The sequence below is a fragment of the Leptopilina boulardi genome, unplaced genomic scaffold (assembly GCF_019393585.1).
Source record: "Leptopilina boulardi isolate dan_hultmark-lab unplaced genomic scaffold, ZJU_Lbou_2.1 LbouV2_144, whole genome shotgun sequence".
NCBI lineage: Eukaryota > Metazoa > Arthropoda > Insecta > Hymenoptera > Figitidae > Leptopilina > Leptopilina boulardi.
Window position 1 is genome coordinate 96,706 of NW_026137690.1, and position 22,798 is coordinate 119,503.

General features: G+C 21.1%; 1 protein-coding gene across 1 annotated transcript; it reads left to right on the forward strand.

Annotated features, from left to right (window-relative positions):
* The first annotated feature begins 226 nt into the window (after positions 1-226).
* On the forward strand, positions 227-22,127 carry LOC127291607 (protein FAM76A). Its single transcript, XM_051320808.1, has 6 exons — positions 227-692; positions 3,942-4,006; positions 4,408-4,621; positions 4,882-5,018; positions 19,974-20,214; positions 21,019-22,127. The coding sequence occupies exons 1-6, from the start codon at positions 597-599 to the stop codon at positions 21,250-21,252; spliced, it is 987 nt and encodes a 328-aa protein (XP_051176765.1). The 5' UTR covers positions 227-596; the 3' UTR covers positions 21,253-22,127.
* The last annotated feature ends 671 nt before the right edge of the window (positions 22,128-22,798 follow it).

Sequence of the window (22,798 nt, forward strand, 5' to 3'; positions counted from 1 at the left end):
GTACGCAACTATTTTCTCTAGGGGAAATTTTTTTTGAATTTTTTTTTTTTTGTAAATAAAAGAAAAACACTTAAAAATTATTTATGAAAGTTTATTTAAAAAAAAGATTTTTTCTACTAATTTTTCTTTAGACAATAATTAATTGAACTTTTTTTTTTTAATTCGAATTTTCCCACGTTCTCTCGGTGGTTGAATTTGGAACTAGTTCTATACCCAGAATTCATTGCGCTTCTTGTTTAATGGCCGCCTAAGTTAGTGTTAGAAGAAAATTCGGGGAGTATATTATCCAAACAGCCGGGGGTGTAAATTATAATATTTCTTTTATTGTGAACATATTTTTAATTTAAAAAAAAACAACTAAATAATGTTAAAAAGACTTTATTGTTAATTACTTTTAAATTATTTGAATTTAAAATTTAGTTCGTTGGAAAAAAAAACTCTACGATCAGAAGAGTTTGTTTTCTCATTCTCACGGAAGTGTTCGCGTTTTTATTCTCAAAATTAAAAGTTTTCTTTAAATTTTCATTTTGCTTAAAAAAAAAAAAAGAAAGAAAAAACTCAATTTCTCCTTGAAACGGAGAAAAGAAAATAGAAAAATGAGTTCAAATAATGTTCAGGCATTGTTTGCCTGTTCGAGATGTTTTTCACGACATCCCTTCGAGGAATTATCACCAGGACAACAACTTTGTAAGGTAAGTGATTTTTTTTCTCTATAGTAATTTTCTTATTTTAGAAATAATTTTTGTTTTTGGCTTTATATGAATAAGAAATTCAAAATTTGAGCATTTTTTTTCTTTTCTTTTTTTTTGAGGTTAGGTAGCGCGTGATGTACAATTTTCACACACTTATATATATCTTTTTGATCAATATTGACAGTTTTTATTTTTGGAACAATGACGTGGTTTTTGAGATGCTTTAAACAAAATATTGTTTTTACGAATTAAAGAACGTCATTTCATGATTGCGCGTTTAAAATTTAACGTTATAGACAAAAAAAAAAAATAATAATAATAATAATAGCAAATTTATAATAATTAAGGCCATTCAAATTTAATGAAAAATATATTTTAATTACTGAAAAATGTATTTTTAAAATTATGAATTATGCTTCCGTATTAAGTAATAATTTTGAATAAAATTTAAAAAAAAAGGAACGAATTATTTTATAATATAATAAATTAATAATTGTGATAATAATTTTATTGAAAAAATAAAATATTTTATTACGTAGAATTATTTTTAAGTTATTGATTTTTTTTTACCGATTTTAATTATAAAATATTTATTTGCAGCAAGAAAATGGGTTTTAATATTAATAATTATTAAGTAATAATTATACTAAATAGTAATAATTATAGGCCTTGGATTGTACGACTTTTTCGACTATTTCCGACTTTTTTTTCAAAAATACGACTTTTTTTACATTTATAAAAATTTTATTTAAATAAAATACGTTTTTTTTTTAGTCTAAAACTCAATTCTTTTCAAAATTTTCAATTCAAAATCAACTAAAATTAAATAATTATCCTAAATTTCAATTTAAAATTAATTATTATAAAAATTTTCAATCAAAAATCAACTAAAATTCAATTATTTTCTAAAATTTTAATTAAAATTTAATTATTTTCCAAAATTTCAATTCAAAGCAACTAAAATTTAATTGTTACCCAAAATTTGAATTAAAAAACAATTAAAATTCAATTATTATCAAAAATTTCAATTTAAAATCAGGGTGTCTAACGGTCAGGGAAAGTCAGGGAAATGTCAGGGAATTTCAGAAAATTTCATTCAAAGTCAGGCAATTTCTGTAAATTTTTACAAAAATTAAAATTTTTTGTGAATTTAAAAATTTTTTAATCTAAAAAAACTTGAATGGTTTTTATTACCATTTGTTACTATTATTAGAAATTAATTTATTGTTAAATATGTCAGTAACGATATTTTTGTCCAAAGAAAGCAGAAATAAGGTTATTAAAAAGTCAGGGAAAAATTAAAAAATGTCAGGGAGAAGTCATGGAAAAGTCAGGGAATTTTTTTCTCAATCCTTGTTAGACACCCTGAAAATTAATTATTATCAAAATTTTCAATTAAAAATCAACTAAAATTAAATCATTATCCAAAATTTCAATTAAAATTCAATTATTTTCCAAAATTTCAATTCAAAATCTTTTAAAATTTAATTATTTTACAAATTCTCAATTTAAAATTAAATAAAATTCAATTATTTTCCAAATTTTCAATTCAATATCAACTAAAATTCAATTATTCTAAAAATTTAAATTAAAAATTAATTATTATCAAAATTTTCATTCAAAAATCAAATAAAATTTAATTATTTTTCAAAATTTCTATTCAAAATTAAAGAAAATTCAATTATTTTTAAAATTTCAATTCAAAATCAAAGAAAATTCAATTATTTTAAAAAATTTTCAATTCAAAATCTTTTAAAATTTAATTATTTTCCAAATTTTCAATTAAAAATCAACTAAAATTGAATTATTGTCTAAAATTTCAATTGAAATTCAATTATTTTCAAAACTATGAATTTAAAAGCTTCTAAAATTTTCTATTCAAAAAGTTTTTGAAATTTAATAATTTCAATTATAACTCTATGGAAATTCAATTATTTTTAAGTATTTTTATAATATTCTTTAAAAATTTAACTATCTTGAAACCATTTTTAAATTAAAAATGGTTTTTAAATTATTGTATTTTTGTCCGTAATTTCTAATAAATTTTTTTAGTGAAATCATCAAAAAAAATTTTAATTAAAAATTACTTGAAGTTCAAAATTAATTTCAAACATCTCAATTGTAAATCTTTGAAAATTCAATTACATTTCAAAAATGTTATCTAAAATTATTTGACAAATTATTTTTAGTTCTGTAAAATTTAATTATTGTCTGAAAATTAACAAAATCTTTTCAAATTTAATTATTTCTAAAAATTTTCAACTTTAACCTTTCCAAAATTATTATTATTTTAATAAAAAATTTTATTTAAAAATCTGTAAAATATTTTTGTTAAAATAAAAAAAAATAGACTTTTTCGATTTTTTTTGAAATATAAATCGACTATAACGACTTTGGGGTGCATGAGTATCTCATAAAAATTATTAGTGAGAATTTTCATTTTCAACAATTTCGTTACATATAATTATTTTTTACACGAATTTTCATTTTTCAAACTAATATTTGTCAGAATTTTTTTTTTTTAAAGAATTTTTAATTAACAGAATTCTTATGGAAATTTTATTTGGCAGAATTCTTAAAACGCCGAATTTTCATTTGTCCGAAATTGCAAATGGCCGAACAAACAATCGATTTTGGCGCGATTTTTAAAATAAATCATATTTTAAAAATCGCGCCAAAATCGATTGTTTGTTCGGACATTTGCAATTTCGGACAAATGAAAATTCGGCGTTTTAATAATTATGTACCATAAAAATTCGATATATAAAAATTATGTTAAGTAAAAATTTGTTTAAAAAGTAATTTTGTCAAATGTTAATTGAAAAAAGAAAAATTCGTCTAAAAAATAATTATATCTACTAAAATTTTTAAAAATGAAAATTTTAACAAATGATTTTTATGGGATAATCATGCGCCCCACGACTTTTTTTTGTGCCTTTAAGTCGATGCGAGGCCTGTAATTATTAAATATTAATAATAACTAATTAGTAATAATTATTAAATAACAATAATTACTAAATACTAATAATTATTATATTATTATATATTTTTTTTTTTATTTTTTTGTAGGAAAATTTATTTGAAAATTGATAATCGCAAATGAGATAGTATTAATAAAAAAAAAAAAAATATATCTGTTCGTATAATTATTTTTAATTTCACAATCAAGAAAGAGAGAAAGAGAGAGAATCAAATGTCAATTGATTGAAAGACGCCAAGTTTCTTCTGAAAGCTTTTATTATTTCTTAGGAATGTCGAGGAACATTTCCGGTAGTCAAATGTACCTATTGTCGATCGGAATTCCAGCAGACAGTGTAAGTTCAAAATTTTTATATTAAAACAAATCCTTTAGGATCATCATTTTTTTTTGAATTATTATTAATTTTTTTTTCTATTTCATTTATTTTTCTACCAATTTTATTTATTTTTCAATTAAATTTTTTTCCCCTCTCTAAATTTGAATTATTGGGGATTTTTTAATTATAATTTTTAATAAAATATTACTATTTAATTTTTTGTAATTTTTTTTTTCACTGAAATTTTAGGGGAAAATTACTGAAAATTAGAAATTTTTAATAAAAAAAAAAAAAAAAACTAAAAAAAAATTAGTAGAAATTTAAGAATTCTCTCTTATTTCAAATTTTTGTTTAATTTTGAAAAGATAATCTTTTTTGATGACTGTTTTGATGTTTTTTTTTTTTTTTTGTTTTTGCAGAAAAGGAAACACGAGCACAATTTGTAAAAAATGCGAGCAAAATGTGAAATCTTATGGAAAACCATCGGCTTGCGAATATTGTAATACAATTGCGGCCTTTATTGGCAGTAAATGTCAGCGTTGCACAAATTCTGAAAAACGATATGGACCGCCAGTGACTTGCGAGCAATGCAAGCAAAAATGTGCCTTCGACCGACAAGACGAAGACAAAAAGGTAAAAATAGAAAAAAAAATGGACTAAATTTTTGAAAAATTCAACAAAAATTTTGAAAAAAGTCAATTCTAGATAACAAAAAAAAAATGTTTAAATTTAAATTCATTTAATAATAAGAATAATAATTGTATGTAAATAATTATAGTAATTGTAATAATAGAGAAAATATATAGTAAATAATAATAGTAAGAATGATGGTAATTTAGATTATAAGGCTAAATAATAATAAATATTTAAAAAAAAAAAAAAATAAATTATAGGTGGATGGAAAACTTCTCTGCTGGCTTTGTACGCTATCATATAAACGAGCGCTGGCAAAAACGAAGCAAACGGAATCGGAGAGAAGAGCACACTTGAAATTGGCTCAACAACGAGCCGCTAAGCACAAAGAACAAAAGTAATTTTTTTTTACCTACAAATTTTCTATTCTAATGATATATATATTTGTTTTTTAATTACAGGTAAATAGAAACAAATATAAAATGAACATTCCACCATAGGTGGAATAAATAAAGCTACAAATGTTAATTTTTTAGAGATGCATTAAATTCGCACACAAAAATGTTGTTATAATTTTTAAAGCGTCGATTTTGAAATAATAAAAACTCAATTTATTTGAATTTTATAGAAAAAAAATTTTGAAACTGAATTTTAAAAAACGAAGAATTTTTATTTAATAGAATTTCTATTTATACGAACTTTTATATAATAAATTGTGTAAGTTCATTGAATTTTCATTCAATACAATTTTCAATTTAACAGAATTTATATTTTACAAAATTATTTATAAAGAAAATAATTTTAATGTAACAGAATTGTTCATTAAGTAAAATTTTTTACTTAATCAAATATTCACTTAATAAATATTTTGATGTAACTAAATTCAAAATTTCAGATTCAACATAAGTAATTTATATTTAACAAAACTTTTTTTTATTTAAATTTTAATTAAACAACTTTTATTTAAACGATTCTCTATTTTGCACAATTCTTATATAATATATATATATATATATATATATATATATATATATATATATATATATATATATATAAATAAATAAAAAAAATAAATAAATAATATAAATTTCTAGTTTAGAGAATTTTTATATGAAAGAATTTTCATTTAATCGAATATTCATTTGATATCACTTTTATTTCCTCGAATTGTAATTTTGTAAAATTTAAATTCTATTAAATTGGAAATAGTTTTGAACAAAAATTCGATAAACTACACAATTTATCATATAAAAGTTGGAATAAATAGAAATTCCATTAAATAAAAATAGGACACATGATTATGTTCTAAAAATCATTAGTTAGAATTTTCATTTTATGGAATTTCATTTAATATAATTATTTTTCAGCCAAATTTTTATTTATTCAAATTGGTATTTTGCAGAATTTTCATCAAAACGATTTTCTATATTACAACATTTTTATATAATCGAAAATTCACTTCAAAGAATTTTTATTTACTCGAATTTTCATTTGACATAACAGGCATTTCAAAGAATTTTTATTGTGTAGAATTTTCATTTTATTCTTTCAGATGAATTTTCATTTGTTCGAATTATTATATGATATAATTTCCATATAATCGATTTTTCACACTAGAGAATTTTTAACTTAACCGAAAAATCATTTAACAGAATTTATAATTAAATAGAATTTTCATTTGTCCGAAATTACAAATGGCCGAAACAACAATCGATTTCGGCGCGATTTTTAAAATCAACAAATGAAAATTCATCTGAAAAAATAAAATGAAAATTCTATGCAATAAAATTTTATCCAATAAAAATTCTTTAAAATGCCTATTATGTTAAATGAAAATTCGAGCAAATAAAAATTCTGACAAATAAAAATTCTGTGAAGAAAATTTTTGGTTATACAAAATTTCTGTAATATAAAAAATCGTTTTGATGAAAATAATATTATGACCAACGAAATTCCAAACAAGGAAAATTCTATCTAATGATTTTTAGAACATAATCATGTGTTCCATAAGAATTCATTTCATTTAATTCTTCGATATCAAAATTCAGTTTCAAATTAAAGTTTTTTTTTTTTATAAAATTCCAATAAATTTATATTATTTCAAAATCAACGCTGCAAAAATTATAATCTGGAAATTATTTTTAACCGAATTTTAATGTTATTTTTCAATTATTATTTAACAGAAATTCCATTTAACTGAATTTTTATATTACCGAATTGTTACTTTAATGAATTTTCATATTTACTGAATTTTTATGTCATTGAATTTTTCATAAAGACAGAATAGTAATTTAAAAGAATTTTTTTAATTTACAAAAATGAAATGAATATTAAGAAAAAATTCTTTTCTTGACGAATTCTTCTTTTTTTTCGAATTTACATTTGACAGAATTTTCTTAAAACGCTCGAATTTTTATTTTATCGAACTATTATTTGTCCGAATAAAAATAAGTCGAAAAATATTGGCGCTAATTTCAAAATTTAATCATTCAAAAATTTTCGTTGATAACTTCTGATCGGTTAATTTTAAAAATTAGAGCCTAAATTTTTCTTCCCGAAATTTATTTGGACTAATTGAAAGTTCTGGTAAAATACAAATTCCAGCGTTTTAAGAATTCTGTAAAATTTTGTAAATTCAAACAAAAAATGAAAAGGATACAAAAAAATTATTATTCTGTGAAATTCAAATTCGATGGAATAAAAAATCGGTAAAATGAAAATTTTAAATAAAAATTCTGTAATTAATTTATTTATTTATTCAAGTAATATAAAAATTAATTAAAATTGTTATGTTAAATAAAAATTCGGTTAAATTGAAATTAAATAAAAAAAAATGTTTGCTTACATAAAAAAAATCTATGATACAGAAAATCGGTTTAATCGAAATTTTTAGACAAATTTTCATTTTTTGAATTATTTGACAGATATATATATATATATTTTTTTTTGTTAACAAATTTTTATTTTTGCAAAATATTTTGTTACCGTATTTTCAATTAGCAGAATTCTTATTTTACAAAGAAAAAACTGATTCACCGACAGAAATTATATACGAAAGAATAGTCACATCGCGACAACGAGAATACGAAAAAACAACTGATATCATTTTTATTTTTTCTCGCTTTTATATTCAAAATTTCATAGGGTCCTCTATAGGTAGTGAATAGAGTCATCGGGTTGCAGTCTACCCGATGACTCTACCCACTTAACTTAATTGCCTTTTTGATCTATTTCTTCGATTTCCCTAACAACACGCGTTTACTTTATATATATTCTTTCAATTTTTCTTCATTATAATAAATTTATCAAAAATATGTGACATATAGTTTTTTTCAATTTTGATGCATTATAATAGAAATTTGTCAAAAAAAAAGATGTGACATAAAATTTGAATTTTATTTATCATAAATTGAGGGTTTACATGCAATAAGAGGGGATACGCATGAAAGTGAAAGTCCCCGCGTAAAGCGATTCTGTGGCTGCACGAAGTGTTAACGAAAATCCTGCGCATCCTCTTATTGTATTTGAACCCTCAATAGTCAATTTACAAAAATGGGACGCATAATTATTCAACAAAAATAATTAATTAGAATTTTCATTTTAAAGAATTTTTTAAGAAATAATAATTTTTTTTTTTAGACAAATTTTCATTTTTCTAATTTAGCATTTGATAGATTTTCTTTTTATACAAATTTTTACTTAACAAAAATTTTTAGCTATCGAATTTTTGTCAGAATTTTTATTTTACAGATATTTTCTTTAAATGACTTTTTATTTAAAAGAATTTTAATTTAACAGAATTCTCATTCAAATTGAATTTTATTGTGATTCGAATTTTTAAATTGACAAAAATTCCAATTTTCCGAATTTTAAATTTGTTGGAATTTTTATTTTTGTACGAATTTTTAATTGATAGAAAAATTTAAGATGCCAAATTTTTCATTTGTCCGAAATTACAAATAGCCGAAAGAAATAATCGATAGAAAGATTTCTGTTCAATTTTTCGAAAAATTGATCAATTAGAAATTATCAAGAAAAATTGTCACTTAAAAAGATCTAATGAGAAATGTGTATATTAAAGGCTATAAAGAAATAAATAATTTATTTTAACTATTTTTTTCTAATAGATCTTGATACAATATTCTTATGAAGAAGTCTGTCTGTTAGAAAAAATTTACTTACGAAAAATCGTATTTTCCTTTTTTTTTTTGTATACAATAATCCTTTTTCAATTTACAATGATTTCCTTTCAACAATAATAATCTTTTCTCTAAATTGTCAATAATTTTCTTGAACAATAATAATCCTTTTTTTCTAAATTCACATTTTTATCACTTTTGTATAAAAATGCTTATTACTTTCAATACTTTTAATTAAATTTAAAAAGATAATAAACTAAATTATTCTTTGTTTTATTCTTTTTTTTTTGTCACTTATAAATTGTATTCAAATTATGTTTGAACGAAAATCAATCTAATAGACTGATTGTCTCGCCTCGAGACTCACGAAACTAAAAAGACTTCTCCTGTCGATCTGTTTTATTGAATGACAATTTAGTGGGGAAAATCCACGTTATGAGTTTATGAATTTTGTTACCAAGTTGATTTTTTTTTTGTCAACTTGCAATTTGAAAAAGGTGGTGTGTCTCCGAGTTGGATAACTCGAGTCCACCACACCTAGAGTTGGGCAATCTTAAACCCAACAAGCTCATAAGAGTGAACGAACTTGATTTCATCATTCGTTTAATATTAATCGAGGCTTCTTTTTTTAATTGGAAATCATTTCATTTTTTTTTTTTATTTTTATATTTTTATTAAATATTAAATATTAATTATTAAGAAACAAAGAATAAAAGAGATTTTAATAATATTAAAAATACAAAAGCGTTTAAAAGAGAGAAAATATGTGTGATGTATGTCTATGAGATGGTATAATGCAGGCCTCGGATTATACGACTTTTTCGACTTATTTTAATAAAATGCGACTATTTAGACTTTTTTTTACATTTTTTAAACAAATTTTTAAATAAAATATATTTTTTAGTATAAAATGCAGATCTTCTTCAGATCTTCTTTATTTCAATTATTTAACAAATTTTTAACTAAAATTAATAAAATAAATAAAAACAAACACAATCGGGAAGAAAGTCAGGATATATTTTAAGAAATTGTCACTCCTTTATAATATTATTATACATAGTTTTTCGACAAGTATAAAACACGGTCGACAAGCTTCTGCCCATCTCCTCTTATCGCTTTCCTTTAATCGGATATAATCGTCTAAATTCGTATTTCTCTTCGTCAAGTCATTCGTCATTTACCATCTAGCATTCGCATACATTACACATATTACAAATTCTTCACTAAATTAATTATTTTTAATAATTTTAATAAAAATTCATCACAAATTCAATTATTTCAAATTATTTTTCAATTAAAATTTTTATGAAATTTAACAATTATTTATAATTTTTAAAAAATATCAAATAAAAATATCAAAAATTTTTAATTCAAAATCATAAATCAATTAAAAATCAAATAAAGTTCAAATATTTTCAAAAATTTCAATTCAAAATCAACTAAAATTCAATTATTACACAAAATTTTACTTTAAAATCAAAGAAAATTCAATTACTTTCAAAATGTTTCAAAATTCAATTATTTTCAAAATTTTCAATTTAAAATCAAATAAAATTCAATTATTACCCAAAAATTTAAATTCAAAATCAATTAAAATTCAATAATTATCCAAAATTTCAATTAAAAATTAATTATGATCAAAATTTTCAATCAAAAATCAACTTACATTAAATTATTATCCAAAATTTCAATTAAAATTCAATTATTTCTTAAAATTTCAATTAAAAATTAATTATCAAAATTTTCAATCAAAAATCAACTTAAATTATATTATTATTCAAAATTTCAATTAAAATTCAATTATTTTCCAAATTTTTAATTTCAAATCAAAGAAAATTCAATTATTTTCAAAATTTTCAATTCAAAATCAACTAAAATTCAATTATTCTCAAAAATTTTAATGCAAAATTAATTATTATCAAAATTTTCAATCAAAAATCAACTAAAATTGAATTATTATCCAAAATTTCAATTATTATTCAATTATTTTCAAAAATTTGAATTTAAAAACTTCTAAAATTTAATTATTTCTAAAATTTTCCATCGAAAATTTTTTAAAATTTAACAATTTCAATTATAACTCTAAGGAAATTCAATTTTTTTAAACTATTTTTATAATATTTATTGAAAATTCAACTATCTGAAACCATTTTTCAATTAAAAATGGTTTTCAAATTATTGTATTTTTGTCCGCAATTTCTAATAAATTTTTTAGTGAAATGATCAAAAATTGTTAATTAAAAATCACTTGAACTTCAATTAATTTTAAAAATCTCAATTCTAAATCTTTGAAAATTCAATTACATTTAAAAAATGTTATCTGAAATTATTATTTGATAAATTATTTTTAGTTTTATAAAATTTAATTATTGTTTGAAAATTAACAAAGTCTTTTAAAATTCAATTATTTCTAAAAATTTCCACTTAAAACCCTTCCAAAAGTTTTATTATTTAAAAAAAAATTTTATTTAAAAATCTGTAAATTATTTTTGTTAAAATAAAAAAAAATCTACTTTTTCGACTTTTTTTAGCATATAAATCGGCTAAAACGACTTTTTTTTGTGCCTGTAAGTCGATCCGAGGCCTGCATAATAGAATTTTTGAATTAAAATAATTAACCTAATAATAATTAAAGAAATAACAATTTTTTTTTACTGAATATAAAATAAATTATGATCAGCTGATTCTTGCAGTTAATTTTTAAAAATTGCGCCGAAATCTTTCTGACGATTGTTTGTTCGGTTATTTATAATTTCGGACAAATAAATGTTCGGCGTCTTAAAAAATTCTATTAATTGAAAATTCGTACAATTCGAAAATTCGGACAAATTAAAATTCGATGAATTGGAATTTCTGTCGCTTAAAAATTCGAATCACATTAAATTCAAATGAATGAGAATTATGTTAAAATAAAATTCGATTAAATTAGAATTCTTTTTTTAAAAAAAAGTTGGATAAAAATAAAATTTTGCGAAATAAAAAGTTGGATAAATAGAAATTTTGTGAAATAAATATTTTGCCAATTATAAATTCGTTGAAAAAAAAAGAAATTCTATTGAAATGCTAATTCGAAAAATAAAAATTCGTAGAGTAGCCACCGAATCTTGAAACCTTGAAAACCGAAAAAACGACGTGAATTTAGTTACGATTTGAAAAAACCATGAATTCGCCTTGAATTTTGAATTCAACATTGAAAAATTTTGTTTTAAACCAGAAAAGAACTGTGAAAAAGCCTTGAATTTTGTTTGCAAATTTTTAAATGGCCACAGCTAATTCCAGTAAAATTATAAAACTTTAAAATATTAAAATTAAATAATACTTAACCGATTTTATAGTTTGAAAGTATATTTATGAATTTCTGCATAGAAGAAAAAAGAAATTATTTTATGCAGTAACTTCAGTATCATATTTTGAATCATAAAAAATATAATACATACAAAAATATATATTCCATCACTAACAAATGATTTTTATCTGATGCACTTTCAAATTTATTATTTGACAAAGCAAATGAAAGTGAAAAAGTACAAATTTTTGATAGAAATACAATTATTATTGAAAGAAATAAAATTATAAAAAGAAGATTTACAAAAAAAAAATTACATTCGATAAATGGTACTTACAATTACCTCTTACGAGGAAAGAAAACACATTTTTTTTCTTAATTTCAACACTTGAAATTTTAGCGGTGTTCTCGCAACAAAATCGTTGTTTCACAAGCACTGCTTTTTTAATAGTTTCTTTCGAAATTCCGAAATTTAGTTCCAAAATCGTTCAAAAATTTCACAAAGTCACAATTGAATCCAATGGCGATGATTAGATGCAAATTTTTATTAATGTTTCACAATTCAAGTATTTTAGAGAACTTATTCTTCTAAACACGAGTTTACAGTTTTTTTAGAAATTTATTATCAACATTCGAATTTACATCACAAATTTTAGCCTCTTGTGTTAAAATTTTGAAATTTTTAATATCAAAAATTCCAACGAATAAGTTAAAAGATTTAAAAAATTTTAACTGTACCAAAACTTGTGATGCAAATTCGAGTGCATGTGCTTTTAGATGTTTTCGGCAGATGCTCCGGATTGACTGGATCCAATTAAATAAATAGGTGATTAGAGCAAAAAATGCTCTGGAGCATCTACCGAAAACGCCTTTTAAGACCCGGAGCTGTTGAATAATTGCAAATACCGATTTTAAAATTGTTGACTAATATGTAAAAATATCAATTTTAGCTTGACGCGAAGTATGCTTATATAGAAATGGAGAACTGACAATGTCCCATGCAAATTACAGGGTTTATATACCAGTAAAAATCGTCCTTCAGTGGGAGAAAATGAGCAAAGATCACGTTCAGATCGAATTACCATTTTAAAAATAACGAATACAAATTCTTAGAACTAATACAGTAATTAATTGACATAGGCATATTTCATATCTTTACATAAATAATATTATATTACAAAGCAAAGCAAAAACTATTCTATTGTCACGTAGCTCATAAACTTGTGCTTACACTTTCCGATGCACTACGTGAGTCATAAATTGAGTTCAAAAGCGCGGATGCTATAGATTTCTTTATCGTTAATATATGTTTTGAAAATTATAATATCAAACGAAATAGTTTAAGAAGACTAAACATTGAGATCTCATTATTTCTGAGAATATTATTAAGTTGACCTGATTTGATATTATAGTGTAAATTCATCATTGGAACTTGATACCTTATGCAGCTGCAAAAGATCTGCTATGTGAGAACAAAATTTAACAAAGAATCTTTTTGTAATTTTAATTTTATGTAGCTCTCAGGATGCTTCAAAACAATTCGTAGAAATATATAATGCGATTGCTTGCAAAATATTAACAAAAGGACTGTATGTGTGTATTTTTACGGGACGCATGATTTATACACGACTTTTATGCAAGTCGCATAATATTTTGAAACTAAGCATAACTTTGGTATTTTATGAATTATTAAAAATTTTTCATGCAAAATAAATGTCATTTTTAATTGCATCCAAATGCATAATTATATTTTTCAATGCATATAATTTAACACTATCTGGATATGCATAATCATTTAAAAGCGAAGTTGAAAAAACAATAGATTTGCGAGAAAATGTAAAAAGAAATTCAATTTTTTACTTTTTTTTTTGATACCAAAGTTAATATTTAAGTTCTGTTATTCTTCATTTCATTTTTTTTTTTTTTGTTCACAAAATTATTTATTAACTACATTAAAATTACTCAAGAATTATCATATTTAATTAAAAACTAATTTTGAATTTTTGCATAATTTTATTTTCATCGCATAATTTTTGCGATAATATTTAGTTTTTCGTTGCATAATTTAAAAAATTTTCATCAACATAAAATCGTGTCCCTAATAATTTATCTCATAAAAATAATTAGAATTTTATTTGCAAATCTCGGGTTATATGACTTTTGGGATTTTTTTTTTTGAAAATAAGACTTTCTTTGACTTATTTGAATAAGATGCAACTTCTTTTTACATTTTTTACAAAAAATTTTAAACAAAATACGTCATTTTTTGGTATACAATGCAGATTTTTTTTCAATTCAAGTAATTAACAAAGTTTTAACTAAATTCTTCTCTGAATTAATTATTTTCAATAATTTTAATGAAATTCTTCACTTGTTCAATTATTTTAAACTAATTTAAAATTTTAAATTTTCAAATTCAGTAATTGTTTAAAATTATAAAAATAAAAAAAAATTACTAAAAATTTTCATTCAAAATCATTTGAAATTCAATTATCAAAATCAACAAAAATCACTTAAAATTTCAATTAAAAATCCCTTGAAATTCAATTATTTTAAAAAAATTTTAACTGCAACTTTTCCAAAATTCAATTATCTAAATGAATTTTTCAATTAAAATCTTTTGAAATTCAATTACTTCTAAAAATTTCAACTATATTTCTTCCAAAGTTTAATTATTTTCAATAATTTTAATGAAATTCTTTATAAATTCAATTATTTTACAATTAAACTATTTTTTCATTAAAAAACACTTCAAATTCAATTATATTCAAAAAATTCTATTTAAATTCTTCTAAAAATTTCTGAAATTTTATAATTTCAAATATAACTTTTCCGAAATTTAATTATTTTTAATTGATTTTTATAATATTCTTCGAAAATGCAATTATGTGAAAGAATTTTTCAAGTAAAAAATATTTAATTTCAATTTTTTTCTGTAATTTCAAATAAATTCTTCACCAACAGAAATCACCTCAAAATTCAATAAAAAATCCCTTAAAGTTCAATTATTTTCAAAAATCTAAATTGTAAATATTTGAAAATTTAATTACTTTTAAAAAATGTTTTTAATAAATTTAAACTTATTTAATAAATTATTTTCAGTTCTGTATAATTTAATTATTTTCTGAAATTTGAAAAAAAAACTTTTGAAATTCAATTATTATTTTCAAAAATTTCAATTTAAAATCTACTAAAATTTAATTATTTCTCAAATTTTGCATCGAAAATTTTCTAAAATTAATAATTTTAATAATTAATAATTTTATAATTTTAACTATAATTCTTATTCCGAAATTCAATTATTTTAAATAATTTTTATAATATTTTTCGAAAATTCAATTATTTGACAGAATTTGTCAATTAAAAACTTTTAAAGTTCAATTTTTGTTAGCATTTTGTCATAAAATCTTCTGCAACAGAATTTATGAAAAATTTCAATTAAAAATTCAATTATTTTCAAAAATCTAAATTGTAAATCATCGAAAATTGAACTGTCTGAAAAGAATATTGTATCTAAAATTATTCGAAAAATTAATTTCAATTCTGAAATATTTAATTATTGTCTGAAATTTAAAAAAAATCTTTTGAAATTCATTTATTTCTAAAAAAAAATTCAACTGCAACTTTTCCAAAATTCAATTATCTATTAGCATTTTTTTTCAATTAAATTTTTTTTGAAAACCAATTAATTTTAAAATTTCAACTATAATTCTTCCTAAATTCAATTATTTTCCATAATTTTAATGAAATTCTTTACAAATTCAATTATTTTACAATTAAACTATTTTTTCAATTCAAAATCACTTGAAATTCAATTATTTTAAAAAATTGAAATTAATTTAATTAATTTTTCAAATTATACCTTCACACGTGTATATGACGGGTCTTCTTATTGCACCGGGTCTCATATTATCCAATTTTCAATGGTAATTTTACGATATCTCGTAAAAGTTTTTATTACTAGAGAAACACACACGAAAATTTAAACTTTTGAAACTGCCTTCGATGTATATTTTAAAAGTGCGTACGTATAATTTGGAACTGCCTTCGATGTGAAAGGTTTCCCTTTATATATAGAAAGATTTTCGTATATGAATCTCTCGGCTGTACCAGCTCGCCTCTATAGGTTTGATTCAAAATCGGTACCTCACACACGTGAAAAATGCTCATGGCCCTCTTCTTGGTAGTAGTGGATTACGTATTTTAATTTCCTTATTTACATATTGTTTTTCACAATACCAATGATCAAGAACATAAAATTATTATAAAAATTCAGAAAATTATCTATTTTAACGTATATTGATCATAATTCGTTTACATTATTTATATTAAATAATTATTTATTTTCATGTTTAATATTTACAAATTTACAAATTATTTACAAGTGTTTGTTTTATTTGTAAACATTTGTTTATTTGTAAACAATTATTTGTTTATAAACAATTGTTTATTTACAAATATTTGTTTACAAATATCAATTATTTGTTTACAAATAACAATTATTTATTTATAAATATATTTATTTATTTATTTAAAAAATTAATTTCACAAAAAATATTATATTTATAAAATTGTTACGGTGATGTGACAATTTTTAAAATTTTCCTTTTAAAACTTTCTGAAATTTATTAATTTCAAATAGGGTCAGTCGGGGTAAATCCGAACGGGAGGTAAATCCGAACGCTAATTATTTCAGCTTAATTAAAATTTTTAAAAATAAGTTCGATATGAGAATTTTTACCTCAGATCCTCTTGAAGAGATTCTAAGTATTATCCCATTTTTTGTTTGTTAATTAGCAACAGCATAAACAAAGATAACAAGTATTGCAAAAAAGATTGAAAATCAAAGATGACACTCTTTCAGTATTTTGTCTCGTATTTAAAGAAAAAGAAGCTAAAAATTCATTTTATTATTTATAATTGTTTGTTATGAATACTAGAACAGAAACTATATTTGATTTTTGCCTTCTGTAAAATTTTATTAATAATATCAGACCGTTCGTATTTACCCAAGAAAATTGGAAAACTGGGGTAAATCCGAACGGTATTTTTAATAATTTTTTTTTACATCAGAGCCACACAAAATTGTTTTTATTTCATTACACTATTATTTTAACATTATAAAAGTACATAGAAAAAAGTTTTTCTTTCTATACGTATCCTCGTTAGTAATTAATAAGCAGAAACTTAATCTCTGTTCTCTCGAATGAGTGTTTCAATTTTTTTGCCAAATAATTTGTTAAAAAAAGTTTTTCAGGATCTTAATAAAATTTGGTGTTCTACGGTTTTTTGGGGTCGCTAATTACCAATTTGAAGTCAGTTTTTCAAAATTCAAAATGGCGGACGAGAATTAAAAAAATTATTTGGATTCGCTCGAAAATTGTTACTCGGGGGGTTTCAGGGTTAGCAAATTTGGTCATTTTTAAAAATAAGTTTTAGGAAAGTTCGCCATTTTGAATTTAAAAAATTTCACTTTTATTTTTGTATTTACATTCAATCACTCCAAAATACTTTCTGTACCAAGTTTTGCAAAAATCCGTTATGATTTGATAAAGTTATTGAAGGTTTTAATTGTGTAATGCATTTTAATTTTTAACCTGTTTGATTTTTGTATTTATATATGATGCATTATTACATAATAGGTTTATTATCGTATTTTTTTGAGTTTTTATATAAGTTTAACAATTGCAATACTTTAAATTTATTTTCCCTAAGATTTTTCTGAAATACAGTGGCGTTCGTATTTACCCCCATATTTTAGGAAAGTTGCAAAGTATCGAGGTAAATACGAACGCTAAGTTTCCTGCGATTGTAATTTATCAAAAAAAATTTCTACCCCATAAAATTGTTCTATGGAAGTAAAGTAACAACTTCATGCACCAGAATACCGGAAGTATTTTTTTTTTAAAGAAAAAACTTATGTTATTGTTGAAACTTACTAAAACCGTTCGGATTTACCCCGGTTGACCCTATAACTTTTCCGAAATTCAAGTATTTTTAATGATTTTCAAAATATTCTCTAAAAATTCAATTATCTGAAAACATTTTTCAATTAAAAACTTGAAATTCAATTTTTGTCTATTATTTCTAAAAAAGTACGTCAGCAACAGAAATAACCAAAAATTGCAATTAAAAATCACTTGACGTTAAAATTATTTTCAAAAATCAAAATTGTAATTCTTCGAAAATTCAATTTTTTTTTTTAAAGTTTAGGTATTTATTTATTTATTTATTTAATAATAAACGAGTTAAATCATACATAATTTAAAACATTTTATAATTACCTAAAAATTCTCTAAAATTCAATTATTGTCTAAAGTTTGTAAAAAAATAAATTATCATTTCAATTTAAATCATAATTTATGAAAATTTCAATTTAAAATCTGAAAATTAATTATTTTTAAAAATTTTAACTCACTCTTTGAAAATTAAGTTTTTTTCTAATATTTTCTCTTGGCTAAATTTATTATTTCGAATATCTTTCATGGAAATTTTTTGAAAATTTTATTATTAATAATACTTTCTCAATACATTCTAAAATTTAGTTATTCTCTAAATCTTTGAAAAAAAATATTCATCGCAATTTAATTTTACGAAAATTTTGATTAAAACTGAAATTTAATTGTTTTTTATAATTGTAACTGCAACTATTTTAAAATTTAATAATTTTTCAAATTTTTAACTTAAATTCTTTGTTGAATTAATTATTTCTGATAACTTATATCAAAGTCTTTAAAAATTCTATTAATTAACAAAATTCTCAATTAAACATTTTTTCAAAATTGAATTATCTTCTGAACTTTGTAAGAAATCTTACTGAATTTTAATTTTACCAAAATTCTTTTTGTATATCTCCTAAAATTCTAATTATTTTTGAAAAACTTAAATATATTTCCAAAATTCCATTACATTCAAAATTTGTATCTAAAATTCTTCGCTAAATTAATTATTTCATTCATTTTTATTCAATTTTTCAAAAATTTAAATTTCTTTTATTAAAAATTCTTTAAAATTTAATTATTGTTAAAAATTTTATCAATAATTTTCAGCAATTCAAATTTACAACAATTTCAATTAATAAATTAATTTTTTTTCAATAATATTTTAATCAAGTTCTTTGAAAATTTAATTATTTAAAGTATTTGCCAAAATTCTGAATTCTAATAATTTGTACAATATGACTTGGAATTTTTTCTTCTTTTAACTTTAAATTATTTATTTATTTATTTATTTATTTATTTAATAAACCAACGGGCTTATTATTTTTCTAAATTTGTCCTACTGAATTGAAATCTTGAAAATTTGTCAATATTTTAATTCTGAAGTTTAAAAAAAAAGTTGATGGAAATGATTCTGTGAAACATTCTTATAGAATTCGAAAAAATTTATTTATTTTCTAATAATTAATTTTAATAATAATGAAATATTTATTAACTAATAAAATTTTTAAAAATAAAAAATATCGACTTTTTCGATTTTTGTTGTAATGAAAATTGACTAAAATGACTTCTTTCTCTTTCTATAGTCAATCTGAGGCCTGAATTAGGAAAATTGGAATTTTTTTTAATCAGAAAATGAATTAAATTTTTTTTTAAATTTAATTTATTATTTTATCATTTATTTGTTACATACATTATTTTAATTGTTTGTTATTTTTTAACATTTATTTATTTTTTTTTAAATACATTTAAATATTTAATTTACACCGAAATTTTATTTTATTTATTATTATTTTATTTATTTTATTGAGAATTATTGAAAATATTATCGAAACGTATTGTAAATTTTGACAAACAGTATTATAAATATTATTGAAAAGTTTTGTAATTTATGCCAAACATGTAAATATTACCGTAAACGTATTGTAAATTTTATCGAATTTTTTTAAAATTATAATTTTTTTTTTGTTTTTTTTTTTTGTTTTTAGATTAAAGGGTCATAATAAGAGACCGCAACGTGTTGATGTCACGAAACTACCACCTCAAACTGAGCCAGAGTCTAATGGACCAACGCCGGTGAAAATTGCCCGATTGGCCGGAGTTCACGATCCTCACGATCCAAATATTTCCGATCATGTCGTTGCTGTCACTCAACTCAAAGAAACAATAGCTAATTTACAAAAGCAAATTACTATACGCGACAGTCAATTACTAACCAAGGATAAAATGGTAAATTATTTCTTTCTTTTTTTCAAAAATTCTTTCTTTATCGCATTTTTGTATTTTTTTCTTTTTTTGATTTTCCAGTTTTTATTCCGTATCTTTTTTTCTATTTCTAGTTTTTTTAATATATTTTTTTTTTGTATTCTATGAAAAATAATCCTTGATTCTTTTTCGAATTTTTTTATTTTTTGAAAATTTTCTTTTCTTTTTTTGAATGCTGATAACTTTTTTAAAAATCAAATAATTATTATTTGAGTCAATTAAATTTTATTTGTTTCAAATACAGAAATTATTAATTCAAATACAGTTTTTTTGATACAAATAAAAATTATCTGATTCAAGTAAATATTTATTTGATAATATAGTCAAGTAATCGATTATTTGAATCAAATAAATTTTTTTTTTTTGCAGTATAGAATAAAAAATAAGAATTAATTTAAAAAACAAATTTTGAATAGGGTTCTTTTTTTACAAAAGAATTTTTCATCTAAATTTTAGCGCCAAAAAAAAGTTTTTCCAGAAAAAAAATGTCTAACCATTTAATTTTTAATTTTAATTAATTTAATTGATTTCTAATTTTTTTTTTTTTTTTTTTTTGAAAATTAACCGTTATTTTCCATTTCTGGTCCATTTAAAAATTTGTTGTTTGCGTTTGGTTTATATTTTTACATTTTATAAAAATGTATATTTCGGTAAAATATAACAAAAGAATTTGAAAAAGAAAATAGACGAATTAGATAAATTTAAAAAAAGAATTTTAATTAGATAAAAAAAAATAATCCTTAAAAAAAAAAATGGTTTTTTCCACAGATTCATGAATTGAAGGCGAAAAATTTCACCGCCGAAAATGAATTACGCAATAAAATGAAATCAACGGAAAAAGAATACGAGGCAAAAATATCATCGATGCAATTGAAAATATCAAATTTGCTCAAAGAAGTGGCAACATTGTCAAAAAGTACAAAACGTGATAGAATTGCAGCGACAAAAAATGAGGCAAAAAGTGAAAACAGTGGAAGTGGTACCGACAGTCCTGTACCATGAGACAACAACATCATAGAACAATAATAATTGATTTTTCTTCTTCTTCTTCTACTCTTCTTCTTATTTTGACAAAAAAAATAAAAACATACACAAAAAACATATTACAATAAAACAAAAAAAAAAACAATGACAAAAAAACACCATATTCTCAACGGCTATTCAAATTTGGAACTCTGCGAATTTATGAAGAAGGTTTAGTAACATTTTTTTTACTTTGTAAGAACAATAATTAATTAATTTTTTTTTTTTAGTGATAATTACCTTTTTTTAGCCTATTTAAACAAATTTCTTTTTTTTGTTTAATTTCTCGTCTCTAGTTATTGACTAATTAATATTTGATTTTATGTCTCGCTGGCATTTAGATAATTATTTGTACTTAGGTTGCAATTTTTTTTTGTTCTCGAAAAAAAAAAATTCTCTTTTTAAATAAGAAAATTTTATCTTTCAACATTTCATTGTTATTTATTGCTTCCGTCGATGATACATATATATATAAAGAAAAAAAAAAAGGTTGTATTATTTTTCTAATTAGTTTAGAAATATCGATGGACAAAAATGATATGTTGGATGATTGTTTTTCTTTTTTTAATATTTGGCTTACGTTTAATTTCTTTTTTTTTCTGATAATTATTGAATCAGCGAATTTAACAATAATGAAAATGAAAAGAAAAAAAAAAGATTAACGATGAATTTAAGAAAAGAAAATCTATGTCTTCTCCCAAGGTTTATCCTTGATTAGAAGTACGATAACTACGATATTTTACTATTTATAAGTACTGTAAACCACGAAAAAAAAACCTGATTAAAACCTTAAAAAAAAAAAAATTACGGTGATTGTAGGAACAATTTTCAATAAAATTATCAAAAACTTTGAATTTTTCATTGTTTTGTTTGGATTATAAATAATAGAGTATAGATAATAATTATAGATTTCGTTTATAATTTAAAAAGAAAATTAGCAAATAAAATTACCAAAAATTTTTAATTCAAAATCACTTGAAATTTAATTACTTGCAAAAATTTCAATTACTTTTTAATGATTCTTATAATTTTCTTCGCAAATTCAATTATCTGAAAGCATTTTTCAATTAAAAACTTTTGGAATTCAATTTTTTTATGTAAATTCTTCATCAACAGAAATCAGTAAAAAAATTCTCTTATTATAATTATTGTCCGAAATTTAACACAATCTTTTGAAATTCAATTATTTTCAAAAATTTCAATTTAAAAGCTTTTAAAATTTAATTATTTCTAAAAAATTTGCATTTAAAATTTTTTGAAATTTAATAATTTCAATTATATGTAACTTTTCTGAAATTTAATTATTTTTAATGATTTTTTTTAATATTCTTCGAAAATTCATCTATTTGAAACCATTTTTTATTTAATAAGTTTTCAAATTATTGTTTTTTTTATCTGCAATTTTTAATAGATTTTTTAGTTAAAACATCAAAAATTTTAAATGAAAAATCACTTGAAGTTGGAATTAATTTTAAAAATCTAAATTGTAAATCTTTGAAAATTCAATTACTTTTAAAAGAATGTT

Coding starts and splice junctions, on each gene's coding strand:
- LOC127291607 (XM_051320808.1), top strand. CDS start 597: ATGAGTTCAAATAATGTTCAGGCATTGTTTGCCTGTTCGAGATGTTTT. Junction 693..3,941: donor CAGGACAACAACTTTGTAAG/GTAAGTGATTTT, acceptor ATTATTTCTTAG/GAATGTCGAGGAACATTTCC. Junction 20,215..21,018: donor TACTAACCAAGGATAAAATG/GTAAATTATTTC, acceptor TTTTTTCCACAG/ATTCATGAATTGAAGGCGAA.